The sequence below is a fragment of the Egretta garzetta genome, unplaced genomic scaffold (genome assembly GCF_000687185.1).
Source record: "Egretta garzetta isolate BGI_Z169 unplaced genomic scaffold, ASM68718v1 scaffold622, whole genome shotgun sequence".
NCBI lineage: Eukaryota > Metazoa > Chordata > Aves > Pelecaniformes > Ardeidae > Egretta > Egretta garzetta.
In genome coordinates, this window is record NW_009258780.1 from 464423 (window position 1) to 477747 (window position 13325).

General features: G+C 42.9%; 1 protein-coding gene across 1 annotated transcript in view; it reads left to right on the top strand.

The window, feature by feature from the left end:
* ANK2 (ankyrin 2) overlaps nt 1-13325 on the top strand; it is a 121100-nt gene that overhangs the window by 73294 nt on the left and 34481 nt on the right. Inside the window, exons 5-9 of the mRNA XM_035889080.1 lie at nt 3931-4029; nt 8580-8765; nt 9247-9270; nt 11370-11468; nt 12626-12724. Coding sequence (XP_035744973.1) covers nt 3931-4029; nt 8580-8765; nt 9247-9270; nt 11370-11468; nt 12626-12724 — 507 coding nt within the window. The remainder of the gene's footprint in view (nt 1-3930; nt 4030-8579; nt 8766-9246; nt 9271-11369; nt 11469-12625; nt 12725-13325) is intronic.

The window sequence follows — 13325 nt, forward strand, 5'->3', positions numbered from 1 at the left end:
ATCTAAACATACAGACGTAACGTAATTACACAGCCGGGCTGTCAGAAAAAGCAAAATAAAGTGAATTTCTCCTTTTCCAGGTCACATTTATATGCCACAGTCGGTATTTCTATTTTAATTCTGGACTGTGTTTATACAGTACGGGATCCTAAGCTGAAGGAAAATTTATTGAAATAAAGGATTCCCCACCCCATGCCCACTAAACCCTCTGCATCCCATTCCACATGCGAAAACAAGGAAGGGAGAGGTCGGTCTCCTTTGCAGTAGGTCTGTGGAGGATCCTTAACTAGAACGTTGTGGATTCAGTAGAAGACACTTTGGGGTAGTGAAACAAAAGTCTAGGACAACCATGTTTTCTTCAGTTTGCAGAGATCTGGGATCTTGAGCTTTGAAATATCTCTAGAAGCAGAACGGAGAACCCAGGTGTTGGCATATAGCTCTTTGAAAGCTAAAAGGCAAGAAGCTGGGAAGGGGATTTTAGATGAAGAAAAGTAAAGGAAATGAAGGGAAGGATGTGCTTTTGTTGTGGGCATTTCCAGTTAACCACAGGACTGGTGGAGAGACACAGAAACCTGTTGTGTAGGAGAGGGACAGACAGACATCAGAGGAGCTATGTGGGACGGGAGGAGGCGTGGAAGTCCTGGGGTCCGGTGGACAAATGAGAAGGAAGAGCTCCAGCAGGGCTAACGGGTAAACCCACTGGGCGGATCTCTGCCAAGGAGAGTGGTAATACCGGGAATCCTAAAATAGGAGGGTTCTGGCCAAGAGCCAGAAGCGTTGAGGTCAGGAACACCGCAATTAGAAGCTCTGAAACCAGTTCTTCACTGGGAAAGCAGCCTTCACCCTGCCAGCGGAAAAAGTCAGGCTTGACCTTGCCAGGGGAAGAAATTCAGGGGAAGCTGTGTCTGCTATAGGCAGTTTGGCATCTAGACCTTGGCCTGCTGTTGCGATTTCCGAAATAAGCCAGATTTTCAGAAAATATATACAGTAGTCTTAAACTATGAATAAACCTTGAAGTAAAAAAAAAAAAGGGCTATGATTTTATGTGCAACAATATCCTTACACCCCCCACCCCTGATTGCTGTAGTTTCACGTATGATTGTAGCACGCGAGGAAGATATCCTTGATATAATGGGCACTCTTCTGGGTCTCTGTGTGGAAAAGCATTTGGTACGAAATGGTCGTGAAGTCTTATATGTATTGTTTATGGTCTCTTAATCCAGGATTTATTGTCCTGATCCTGTTCCAGAGCTAGGGACTTGACCTGATTAAAAAAAATACGATTCTTGAAAGCTTTTAAGGAAATTGTTTTACTGTGGCTTGAAAATTCTCATAGTCCCCAAATTTGTATTTGTCGGTGCGATCCTTCTATTCATCCATGTAATACTCAGTGCTAGAAGGATTTTAGATGTGGCATGTATTGCTATCTTAAAAACTGCTATGATAGACTTTAGTATTAAAATACTGATAAGGTAGGTGGAAAATTACTATTAGTTGTACCTAATACATTGCCATTTTGTTTCTTTCCGGAGTGGGAAGGAAAACCGAAACAGTGAGCCAACTCGGTTACCTGCGGTTTTCTCTGTTCCTGTCTGTCCGAGTGCAATTGAAAAGAAACCAATCTGTTCGTAATTCCCGCTGCCAGCTCCGTCCCTCTGCCTGCCCATCCCCTGCCCTTCTGCACCTTCCGAATTGCACGCTGAACCCCATTCCTTCATACTGTGCTGTGATGAGATCTCTTATTTCCACCCCCCCCCCCCCCCACTAAAGAGTTGTCCGAGAAGCAGCCAGGAGACCAGCACCCCCCCCGCAACTCGCCGGCCTCCTGGCCCCAGGGTGGACGTGGAAGAGGGTGCCACGTTTGCCTGGTTTTAGCAGTGATTTGGGAGGAGGAAAGCTGCCTGACAAAATGCGATGCAGACTGACTTTGCTTTCCTTGATGTCCAACCTGAATGTTTTCTCCAGCAACCCTAGCAAATGATGCGCTTTTCTGTTAGGTTTAGTCATCCCAAGCATGCAGAACAGACCTTTACCCTCCTCTTTAAAGACTGTTATCTTGTTTTCCTTCACTTTTCCCTTTCCACACAGGCCAACACCAATTACTAGTCTGTTCTCAAAGAAAAATAGCTTCCCCAGGGCCGTATATTTTTAGGCCAGTGCAACGATTGTCTTTATTACAGCAGAATGAGCTCATTGACCGGGGGCTCTCTGGCCGACCGCTGCGACCTTCAGGTCCTTTTCTGCAGAATTCCTCTTTAACTCATCATTCCCTATTTGCATAGTTTGGTTTTCTTGTAGTAGTGGAGAAACTTGTATTTGTCCTTACTAAATTACATTTCCAGCTATTTTCTCCTCATCACAGCGACCTTTCGAATTAGGATCCTGTCGCGTGGTGTACTTGCAGGCCATCTTGTTCGTGCTGGCTGTAACTGTAATAAGAGCACCCTTACTCCATCCTTCAAGTCGTTACTTGGGAGAATATGGGATAATACCTGCGGAAGACGGAGCCCTCTGCAAAGCCACTCAAAATACATCCCACAGTTCTGGCATTGAATTGCTGTTAACTGTTCCCCGGGTGCCAGTTTTTAGTTATATGTCCCAAGTTTGTTGGTGGAAGTGCCAGAATTTTATGCAGAGCAGTATTAAAAGACTTGCTACAACATATATGATATATATCACGTGATGTACACAACATAAATGTAGTTTATTGCCTGAGCAATCTTCTACATCTGTAAATGCAGCGGGGGGTTGTAAAGACATCAGTTTGGCAATCAACTGCCTTATCTTTCATTTTATTAGGAAACTACTGGAATGTTTCCACAGCAAGTTCACTAGAAAGAATAACATTGGCTTCTCTGAAACAATGTTCTGAGTTTTCACGCTGTTTGCATTAATTCTGCCCGCTTGTGGAAACGCACAAGCTTATCATTCGCCGTGACAGCACGCAAAATTAGAAAAAAAATAAAAAAAAAATGTGCACATTTAAAGCCTGGTTTATGGTTGATGTTCTAGCTAAAAGTGCCATCCCAAGGCAGAAGAATGTTTTCAGAAGTGTAGGTGGTCACGTCCTGTTAGGATACATGGTAATCTACAGAATATTAAAGAATTTTCTAAGGCCTTTTTAACAATCTTACAAACTCTTAGAAGAAAGTTATTAGGCAGGCAGCTCACTTCCATGCCTCCCTTCCGTAAGGATTCTGTAGCTAATTAATTAATTAAAATTGTTTGCATTAAAATATTTTAATGGGAGGCAAGGACTTATGTTTCTAATGAATTTGCCTGTAGTTTGATTAATTTGGATTTTTTTTTTTTTAAAATTACTGTATTACCAGAGAAGATTCTTTTAAGAACTCTAGGAGATTTTAATGAATGTTTATAATCAAATGATAGATGAACTTACTGTATGGTCAGAAATGCAGTTGTTGCCTCGCACGGTTGAGTTCCTTTATGTTTGATGATTTGCAATGTTTTATGTATTACAAAATTTTTATGCCTTTGTCATCTCTACTCAGCTTGTCACGAGGTATGGACTTTATGGTCTCCAGGGGATGATGTCTTTGCTTAAGTTAATGTAATAAATGGAGGAAACTTGCTTTCCTGTCAGCTTTCATAAAACTTTATTGCCAGCTTTACAGTCCCTGAGCGTTATCAGCAAGGAATAGCTGTATTAATAATTACTGTGTCCATTGCTTCCCTAAAAATCTGTGTCAAAAGAAAATGAGTGTGAAAGCATGTAGAGTTTCGTGGGTTTAAATGGCTTGAAATGTTACTATATTAAGTTAAAAAATACAAAGTTGTTCTACTTACATACTTAAAACATCTCCGGTAAAAAAGCACAAATGCATTTTTAGCCGTATATTTAGTTGGGGTTCATTATCGTTGGTATATTCTGTTTCCTCATTGCGGTACTTTCTCATGTGTTCTTCCTAGAATGGCTTTACTCCTTTGTATATGGCAGCTCAAGAGAACCACATTGAAGTGGTGAAATACCTCCTGGAGAATGGAGCCAACCAAAGCACTGCTACTGAGGTGAGCTGTAGTATTCATTTTTTGCACGCGCTCTTATTGCCCTTTGCCTTGATATCCAGATCACTTAAAGTCAGAAGGTTTTTCGAACGGAGTATTTTGAGAACTTCCACACTTTCATTTTGATGAGCTGTATTTGTGAATCTTTTTTTCTACACGCACAGCAGACAAGGCTGAACTGTTCTGGAAATGGTGAGAGTCAGGGATGCGATCCAGCCGGATTCATTTGACAGCAATATTTCCACTGCCTTTAGTGAGCCAGGGGTTTTTCACCTTCAATTTGTACCCATTTCTGCTATCAGCTTCCTGGAGAATTTTCTGAAAAATGAATGAGGCTTTGGAGAAAGGTCCCTAGGGCTGTAGAAGTTCCAGGAGGCCAAGGCTGTATTGTCAGGGGAACGAGTGAATAGTAGATCGATATAGGCAAAGTGGGGAGGTACAGCTCTTCATTTGACCAGATTTACATCTCCGAGAAAGCCCACGGAAACTCAAGCATCTAGGATTGCCATCACCCGAGCAACAGGGCTGTCTTTGTGCTGCTTTTTTATTTGCATTGTAAGATCTGGGCAAAAATGGGTGCATAGAATGTTATAGCGTGTATCCCTCACTCCTGGCTGTATAAAGGGTCTTCTGGGGAAAGTAGGGTGGAGGCTCGCTTCAGCTTCTTCCTCAGCTAGCTGGAAAGCGTGTGGAACATAATGTGAATACCATAGTTAGGACTATGAGGACTGTGTCTAGAAAGGGTGTCTGAGTACCGTGCAGAATGTTGTAAAAGCAGTTAGCATCGACAGTCAGTTGTTGACGAGCTTCCTTTTAGGTTGGGTCTTGAGATTTTAGATGAGTTCAGAATATTTTCTGCAGAGAGCAACAGGCAAGCGCACGGACAGAAGTGATGAGTGGAGTCGGCTCTCTGCGGTGCTGGGTTCACAGAACCATTCAGGTAGGACAGAGCCTCAGGAGGTCACTTAGTTCAGCCTCCTGCTCCTGTTCCCCTAAGTGCGCTGGCAGCTGGACCTCCTTGACCAGCTGAGTTCTCTGATCCTGAGGCTTGTCTGCGACTTTGCGTAACCTGTGAATATTCGTTGTTGTCTGTGATGAGCATGAATTGGAAATCAAATGACTAACAAGGATCACGTCAACGAGCTGAGCAGGCAATGTGCTGTTTTCTCCTCGGACACTTCTGCTGCTGGACTACGTGGATCTAAATATGCTAAAGGATGGTATTAATTGCTAGGTTCTGGATTTAACTGCAGTTCTGTAAACCTGCGGTGCTGGTGAGGCCACACCTCGAATACTGTGTTCAGTTTTGGGCCCCTCACTACAAGAAAGATGTTGCATTGCTGGAACATGTCCAGAGGAGAGCCACCAAGCTGGTGAGGGGTCTGGAGCACAAGGCTTACGAGGAACGGCTGAGGGAACTGGGGGCGTTCAGCCTGGAGGAGAGGAGGCTGAGGGGAGACCTGATCGCCCTCTACAACTACCTGAAAGGAGGCTGTAGCGAAGTGGGGGTCGGCCTCTTCTTCCTGGTAATGGATTCAGTGGGAATGGTTGGAGGTTGTGGCAGGGCAGGTTTAGGCTAGACATTAGGAAAAACTTCTTCACCCGAAAGGGTTGTCAGGCTCTGGAATGGGCTGCCCAGGGAGGTGGTCGAGTCCTCATCCCTGGAGGTATTTATTTAAAAGAAGGATAGATGAGGTGCTGAGGGACAGGGTTTAGGGATGGGATGGCAGGGTTAAGTTAAAAGTTGGACTCGATGATCTTAAAGGTCTTTTCCAACCAAAGTGATTCTATGATTCTATGACTTCACTGCAAGCCGGGCAGACACCAAAGAAAGAGAGATGAGACTCCATCTGAAGAGGAACTGAACCATAAGAACTTCCTTCTGCAGATGAGAGGATTTGAGGGCAATGGGGCAAACTCCTGTCTCAGGAGATGGATGCTCATTCCGTTTCCTCCTCTTGTCCTCTTTCTTTTATTCCAAGCCAAGGGGACGAGCGAGGAGGCTCTGTGCTGCAAAATGTGCTGGCTTTGTGTTTGTTCTATGGATCTGGATGTGCCATGTGAAGTAGTAATAGGAAAGTTCCTCTCCTGGCAGAGCTTTTGCTTGTGTTTGTTACTTTTCCCTAAGTCTGTACCGGCACTTACCTACTCTGGATTGCCTTCACAAGTGGATGAATTTGAAATGATGGTGCATTTATGCTCGCTCTTCTTTCCTTTAAACCAAACTGCTAGTGTTAACAGCTGCTTTACTGTCCCTTCTTTCAGTGGGTACTGTACCATTTGGTGACAGCTCCTAAAATAATCCTCTCGCGGCCTGCATAGATGGTGATCACATTACATGTCAGCTTTCTGAAATATGAAATCCTGTGTGATTGCCAGGCAACGTGGCAGAAACACGCTCCTGGTGAAGGAGCCGGGTGGAACGGTGGCTCTCCAGGAGCCCAGCTTGGCCACAGCCCACAGTCACCTGCTTGCAGCCTTTCTCCCAGTAACTTTTACTGGTTGTGATGATCAGGCATACTGGAAATTCATTCATTAGTTTACAGGAGCTGTGAGGCTGAGATTGTTGTAATGAACGTGGCCTCTGCTTGAATGCAGACATCCAGGCGTCACTGGAACTCGCAGTATAGTCAGATTTTTTTTTTTTAAAAACAGCGGGCGGGGGGAGAAAAAAAAAAAGTCAACTGCCCTCTACTCTGAACCCAAGTCCAAGTCTGTCTTCTGCCATCAGAAAGGTCAGTTCTCACTTTTGTAGTTTGGAAAGTAAAGGCTGTCTACCCTCTTACTGCTTCACTAGATAAGGTTTGGTTTCAGGTCTTGCTGAGGAGATGGTTTCAGTGATTTGGGTGTTACTGAAGGGTGGCCTGGGCCACTGCCCGCTCTCACACGTGCCCAAAGTTAGTGTCATGAAGGGAATGAAGAACTGGTACATTATGTATGGGGATGGCAGCCTGAACTGAGGATGCCACCAAAATACATGGAGAGGGACCTTCTGTTTGGCCTCGAAGGTTGGCTGTCCTCATCTGGGGAGGGGGGGAGATGAAATGCTTTCCCCGAGCTCCGACCAGCCCCGCTTTCCAGAAGCAATAGGAAAGGGAACGCTGAAAGAGTTGTGTCCTTTGAGAGAAGGATGGAAAATAAAGTGGTGCAAATCAAATGGCTGATCTTGTCTTTGGAGCTTTGAAACTTGCACTGCCTCTGGATATGTTTTGTTTCCTCTAACGTTTATATATGTGTATATACCAAATGAGAGTAAGGATGAGCTCAGTTTCACAGGGCCTCTAATCCAGGATTTGTTCTCATGTTCCCAGAGGCGAAAGGCAAACGCATTAAGCCATTTCAACACCTAATGTAGCCCCAATCTCAGAATTATCTTTACGGTTCAGCTGTTTCGTCAGCTGTCCACCCTTTTTTAATTCACTGCACAGAATTTAATCTCTATTACAGAAACAAACCATAGCGGTATCGCTGTTACAACCCACCTACCCACAGTTCTACGCAAAAGGGAGTGAACGTTATTGGATTACTAAGGGGAAAAATTGCTTTGGCAATTCTTCAGATGTTTCTTTCAGCATATGTTGGCTCTCATTCCTTCCTAACTTGTCCTTTATTATTTTGTCACCTTTCCATATTCCTATTCCAAATCAATTCTGTCTCATTCCTGTGCCTTTTGCAATGTATCTACAGCAGTTTTCTCACTTTCTGGCTATAATCAACTCCTCAGTTGTTCCTTCCAACCTAGACATAGAAGACCTTGTTTGATTCCTTTCCCTTTTTGTCCGTTGTTACTCACTGTGCCTCCGGCCGCAGACTCGGAGAGCTGCTCCGTTCCTCTAGTTTCAGTTTTATAGCCAGAATACAAGAGATGGGAGCAGGCAGTACTTCTGCGGAGAGAGCAAGTTGTGATCCTATGATGCATTTTAAAGCATTGGCAATCCAGGGGGGTGGAGGAGCAAGACAATTTGAAAATAATTGTAAAACAAAGCTAAAGCTATAAATGAAAAGCAGACAGATTTTTCTGACTTTGTTTTTCCAAAAAAGTACAATCTGATGTTTTCCTGCTTCAAGTCAGAATAAATTCCTAACGGCGATCTGGCTTTCTTGAGTCATAGTCCATGTGTAGCTCAGCATGGGAAATAGCAGCAAACGCATCTGACGCTGCGCTTTCTTTCTGCAGAGAGGCGAGATATTCAGAAACAGGTTCCCTGGATGTTTTTCACATCTACTTCGTTCAGTGCTTACCAAAATATTGCTAAAAATACGCTTAGTGGCCCATTTTAAGATGAGAAGTTACTGAGAGAGATACTATAGAATGATCCTTTGCTTGTACTTGACTTAAAAGTCTTTGAAGTGGAAGAAGTGTGCTTCTGGCGTGTTCGCAGTCATATCTGGGTTACAATGTTGTGCCTCCGATGGCATTTCACTGGAGACAGTGGTGCAGAGGTAGAAAGCAGCTGGTAACGTGCTTGCCCGGTTTTGATGGGCCAACAGCAGACCACTGAAGCTGTCCGCCCTTCAGCTTATGGAGCACATCTTGTTTTCTTCTCTACCAGGACGGTTTCACTCCTCTAGCCGTTGCGCTGCAACAAGGACACAACCAGGCGGTGGCCATCCTCCTGGAGAATGACACCAAGGGCAAAGTGAGATTACCAGCGCTGCATATTGCCGCTAGAAAAGACGACACCAAATCAGCGGCGCTTCTACTGCAGAACGACCACAATGCTGATGTGCAGTCCAAGGTAACGCGATGCTGCCCTGGAGGTAACAGGGTAGTCGCGCGGCCGAGTGCCGATGGGCAACAAACTTTATGCTTCCTTCGTCGTAACGGTTAAAGGTAATGTCTTCTGTGGGGAAAGACAAGTTGCTCGACCAGTATCACCAGTAATGTATCTACTTTTGCAGTGTTTAGCTACACAGCAATTGCAAACTGCTCATTTTTTTTTGCTTTTTAGTTATACCTCCCATTTCTTTGGTAATCAGCGTTCTCTCATTATTTGTAAACCAGAAGACACTGAAATGGAAGCAGAATCGCTGCTTCCCTATTAAATAGGATACTGGTTTATTGCCCATGGGAACAGAGGTTGGATTTAAAGTTAATGCATGCTTGAATGGCTTTTCCCATAATTAACAGCGTAACTCATTTCAAAAAGCAACATAGTTCTTCATTTTGCGGCCAGTCTTTAATACTGTTCCTCTTTTTCCCAAACCATGCTGCATCAGATGATGGTGAATAGGACGACTGAGGTACCGAGATCAAAAATTTTTAATTACTCTTTCTGTTACTTATTATTTTCTCTGCTCTGTGGCAATATTTCTTCATTACTTGGCACTAAAAGTGAAGATAAGGCTCTCTCTTAATACATAGAAATTTGTGACTCAGCGAACTTGGTTTTATTCATCCTTTGTCTTAGAATTTCTTTTTATTGGTGTCACTATTGAAGTAAACTTTTGAGACTTCACATAAGTTCAAATAAGTCTGAAGCGAGTAATGGAGCTGAGAGGATAAAGATGCTTTTCTAGCTCAGTTTCACTAATTATGAAAATGCACTCCCTTGGCATAACTAAATTAAGGTGTCTGGCTCAGCCAGAATAATGGTAAATTCAGTTTTCCTTCTTTTACAGTAATAAACATAATCAAATCCTCCAAGGTAAAAACTTGTTCAGAGCATCTGCTTATTTTTACCATAAAGTTTTGAAAAGTCCGTAAGGGATAGCACATACTCAGAATTTACCTGCAGCAGATAATATTACCTTTCTCATACAGATTCGGGCAATAGCAACTTTTCAAGCACTTCTGCTAAAAATCGTGGGTCTGATCGGCTAGGACTGCGATTATTGTCAGGTTTAGGAAAAAGAAGGATTTCCAGGAGTGTGGTCATTGTTTTAATCCCTGCTTTTAAATGACAGAGTTTCTCTGTTAGACGAGGGAATGAATTTTGCATGCGCACGCCCCCGTGAAAGCGCTTCACGCTTGGCGTGCGCGCACGTGAGCAGGTTGCCACGAGGTGGCCGGCGATGTCAACTGGAATGGTGACAGCTTCTCCCTGGCATCTTCCCATCGGCCCCTTGTTCCCTAGGGTGAATGTGAAGGGGGTTACCTCTCCTTCCCCGGGCATTACGTTGCCTCTCGGTGCCTCGCGTTTGTCACCAGGCAAACACGTGTCCACCAGAAGGCAGTTGTTAATGCGAGGCGCATTCAGTCGACAGCTTATTGCAGCATCGTTTTTGTGTGCCTAATACCCTCGGTAGACATTTCCCTGGTAATTTATCCCAGCAAGATGACTGAATTCATTGAGTGTTTGGCTGTACTTTGGCCAGGATCACCTGTGGACTGACAGGGAAGTAAATGGAATTAGGGTAAAATCGTGGGCTGATTGCTGACTCTTTTGGGAATAAAGCTGATTTCAGAGTGCAACATCTGCCTACATTTCTTTCTTACATGAGTAGTTTAAAATGATGATTTGTACACTGAAAGAAATGAAACCTCGTGAAAAATACACCCGAGTCTAGAAGCCCAAAATTTTTCTTTCTTTCTATAACTAACAGGTCTGGTCAAATCTGTGTAAAGCTCTTCAGGGAAACCTCAAAATCAAGGTCCCTTCTACTTGAATTAGTTATGAGACTAAAAGCTTCCTCTGTGTCCTAGTTCCTGAAAAGTTAAGCTTTTTATGTTGTTATCAAGCAATTCTGTATCTCGTAGCTGGAGCAGGTTTCACCTTGTAGTGTTCCAGAGGCAATAAGTAAATTGTGGGTTTTTCTGGTGTATAGATGGCAAAGTTGCTTAGATCCTTCAAGATCCAAAGCGCATATAAATATAAATGATTCCTATACTGTGCTACTAAGTAGTTTCTCTTGTACAAAATTCTTGGGTTACATGATGAATAACCACTGCTTTTTCAAAAAAAAAAAAAATAGAAATATGTTGTCAATATTTCTAATTCTAAGAGCAGTAAAATAAGAGTCCAACAACTTTTGTGGTCATTTACCCAGAACCGGTAATCAGATGCAGCCCAAAAGACCCAGGTTGCTTCCAAATTGTAATAAGGAAGCTTCCTTTCTTTTCTTTAAGAATGGCTAATGTATTCGTATTTCCGATGATGAAAGCTGCTCTTCTTATTGGCCACTGATTCCAAAGACTGAATTGGAGAATGAAAGAATGAAGCACTTTTGGTAACCTCTCATATGAAATCTGCACCCTCTGCCTGAAGGGCTGTGCTATGTGTTAGGTGAACTGGATCAAATCCAGACACATTTGTTTGCCGGCAGCTTTTACAGTCAATTCTAGTTAAGTTGATTATCCTGTATAAAATGATTTCTGTAATAAGGGCTGTTTCCCTTTGTAGAGTGGCTTTACACCTTTGCACATAGCCGCGCACTATGGAAATGTCAATGTGGCAACGCTTCTGCTAAACCGAGGAGCTGCAGTCGATTTCACAGCAAGGGTACGGAGGAATTTCTTTCTCTTCTTGGTTGTAATGGCCTACCAAGGTGGGAGCGTTTCTTTGTGTAATTCTTAGTCAAGAAGAAGCGAGGAGCAAAGTAATGCTGAAACTCTGTTGTGTTCGAAGATGTCTTTTTTTTTTTTTTTTTTTTTTTTTTTGGCGGTAATTCTTAAAGGTTGCCTCCATGCAATGCACCAGAGTCCTTGGGAGTTGAGTAGCGACCAGTATTCCCAGCTGAAGGAAGCAGGGCCCTTTGACTAGCTCCGGAAAGCTGATACTCTCATAACGTGTCAACTCACTTCAGCTTTTCTGTTGGTTACACCTACTCCAGAAACATATGTAGGATTTATTGGCTTTTTCAGTATTCGGTAATTGCTATGCTACTTTAATTGGATATTTTCACATATAAACATATATTAAAAAAGTAAAGTAAGGTATATTCGGTTCTATAAATGCAACAATAAAACTGATCACGGCTACTGTAGTACAGTCGCTGCTGTGGTACGTTACGTGGTTTGAAGCACGGCATCTGGTGCCGTGAAAACCTCTGGTAAGCTGTACCTCGATGTAGCTACTGGATGACAAGTTTTCTGTTTAATTTTGACAGACACCCTTTGAATTACTTTAGGGTTCTGCCTTTCGGACTGACCTCCTCCTGTTGCCAGTCTGGAATAGCTGCTAATATTACCTCTTCCCTCACCCAAAGCGTTTGCAAGGACTATCAGCCTAAACAAGGACCTACTCCTTTACGCTATTGGCATTACACTAAGAAGGTTCCTTTGTGCAGGGGTCACGCGTTTGTGTACTCTGTGTATGTTCAGTGATTAAAATGCATCGGTGTTTTGTGAATATTGACTCATTGGGACTCTGATACATGTTTGTTTATTTGTCTGACTCTGGGACTGTGGTGTTTGCAGCTTTGGCAGATGCGCTTCTTCATTTCTTAAAAAACCCCAAATGATGAATAAAGTTTCTTGCTTAGAAAGGAATTACTAACTCTAGCTTATATGGTGTGTGCCTAGCTCCGATGCTCAAGTACATTTTTGTTTATTCTCTCCAATGTGATGGTCTCATTTTTTGTGATCCGAACGCAAATTCACCACCATTGCACACCTTCAAATCTGTCATGCTCATTGTTTGTTCTTTTCATGGTGTAGAATGGAATCACCCCACTGCATGTGGCTTCCAAAAGGGGAAACACAAACATGGTGAAGCTCTTGTTGGATCGCGGAGGGCAGATCGATGCCAAAACCAGGGTGAGTCTTTCTATTCCCTGAATACGATATTGTCCCTTCTTGGGAGTGGATTGGGATTTTTTTGCTTGCTTGGTTTTGGTTTTGTTTTGGGTTTTTTGTTTAAGCCAGAGACTGGGAACACCAAGATTCATGGCTAGGAGTTCAGCTTCAGTAATTGTGTCTTGCTCTCCGTTCTTAAAGTGAGGCATTAGATGCAGCTGTTAATAAATGACTGGAAAAAAAAAAAAAAAAAAAGTTCAGCTGAACACAGCTCCAAAAAGTTAAACCTTGCCTCCTCACGAGCATAGTCTTTTTGAAACTTGGACCAAATTTAAATTGTGACTCCCAAAGTAATTTATAAAGAAATATTTTCATACTTTTTTTTTTAATTCAGAATCCTACCTTCAGTTTACAGATTAGTTGTTTTCTATAGACTGTTTTCTACAGGATCAGACTAAAGAATAACAGGTATTGGTTGACCGCAGGAGGCAGAGATACTATTTCCTTTAGTCCCCTGTAGAATCTGCCTACGTCATACAAGAAAAAGCTGACGAACCTGATCTTTTTGATCTTTTTTTCACCTCTTCCCTTACTAACCACAGAGAACTGGGTGACTCTCACT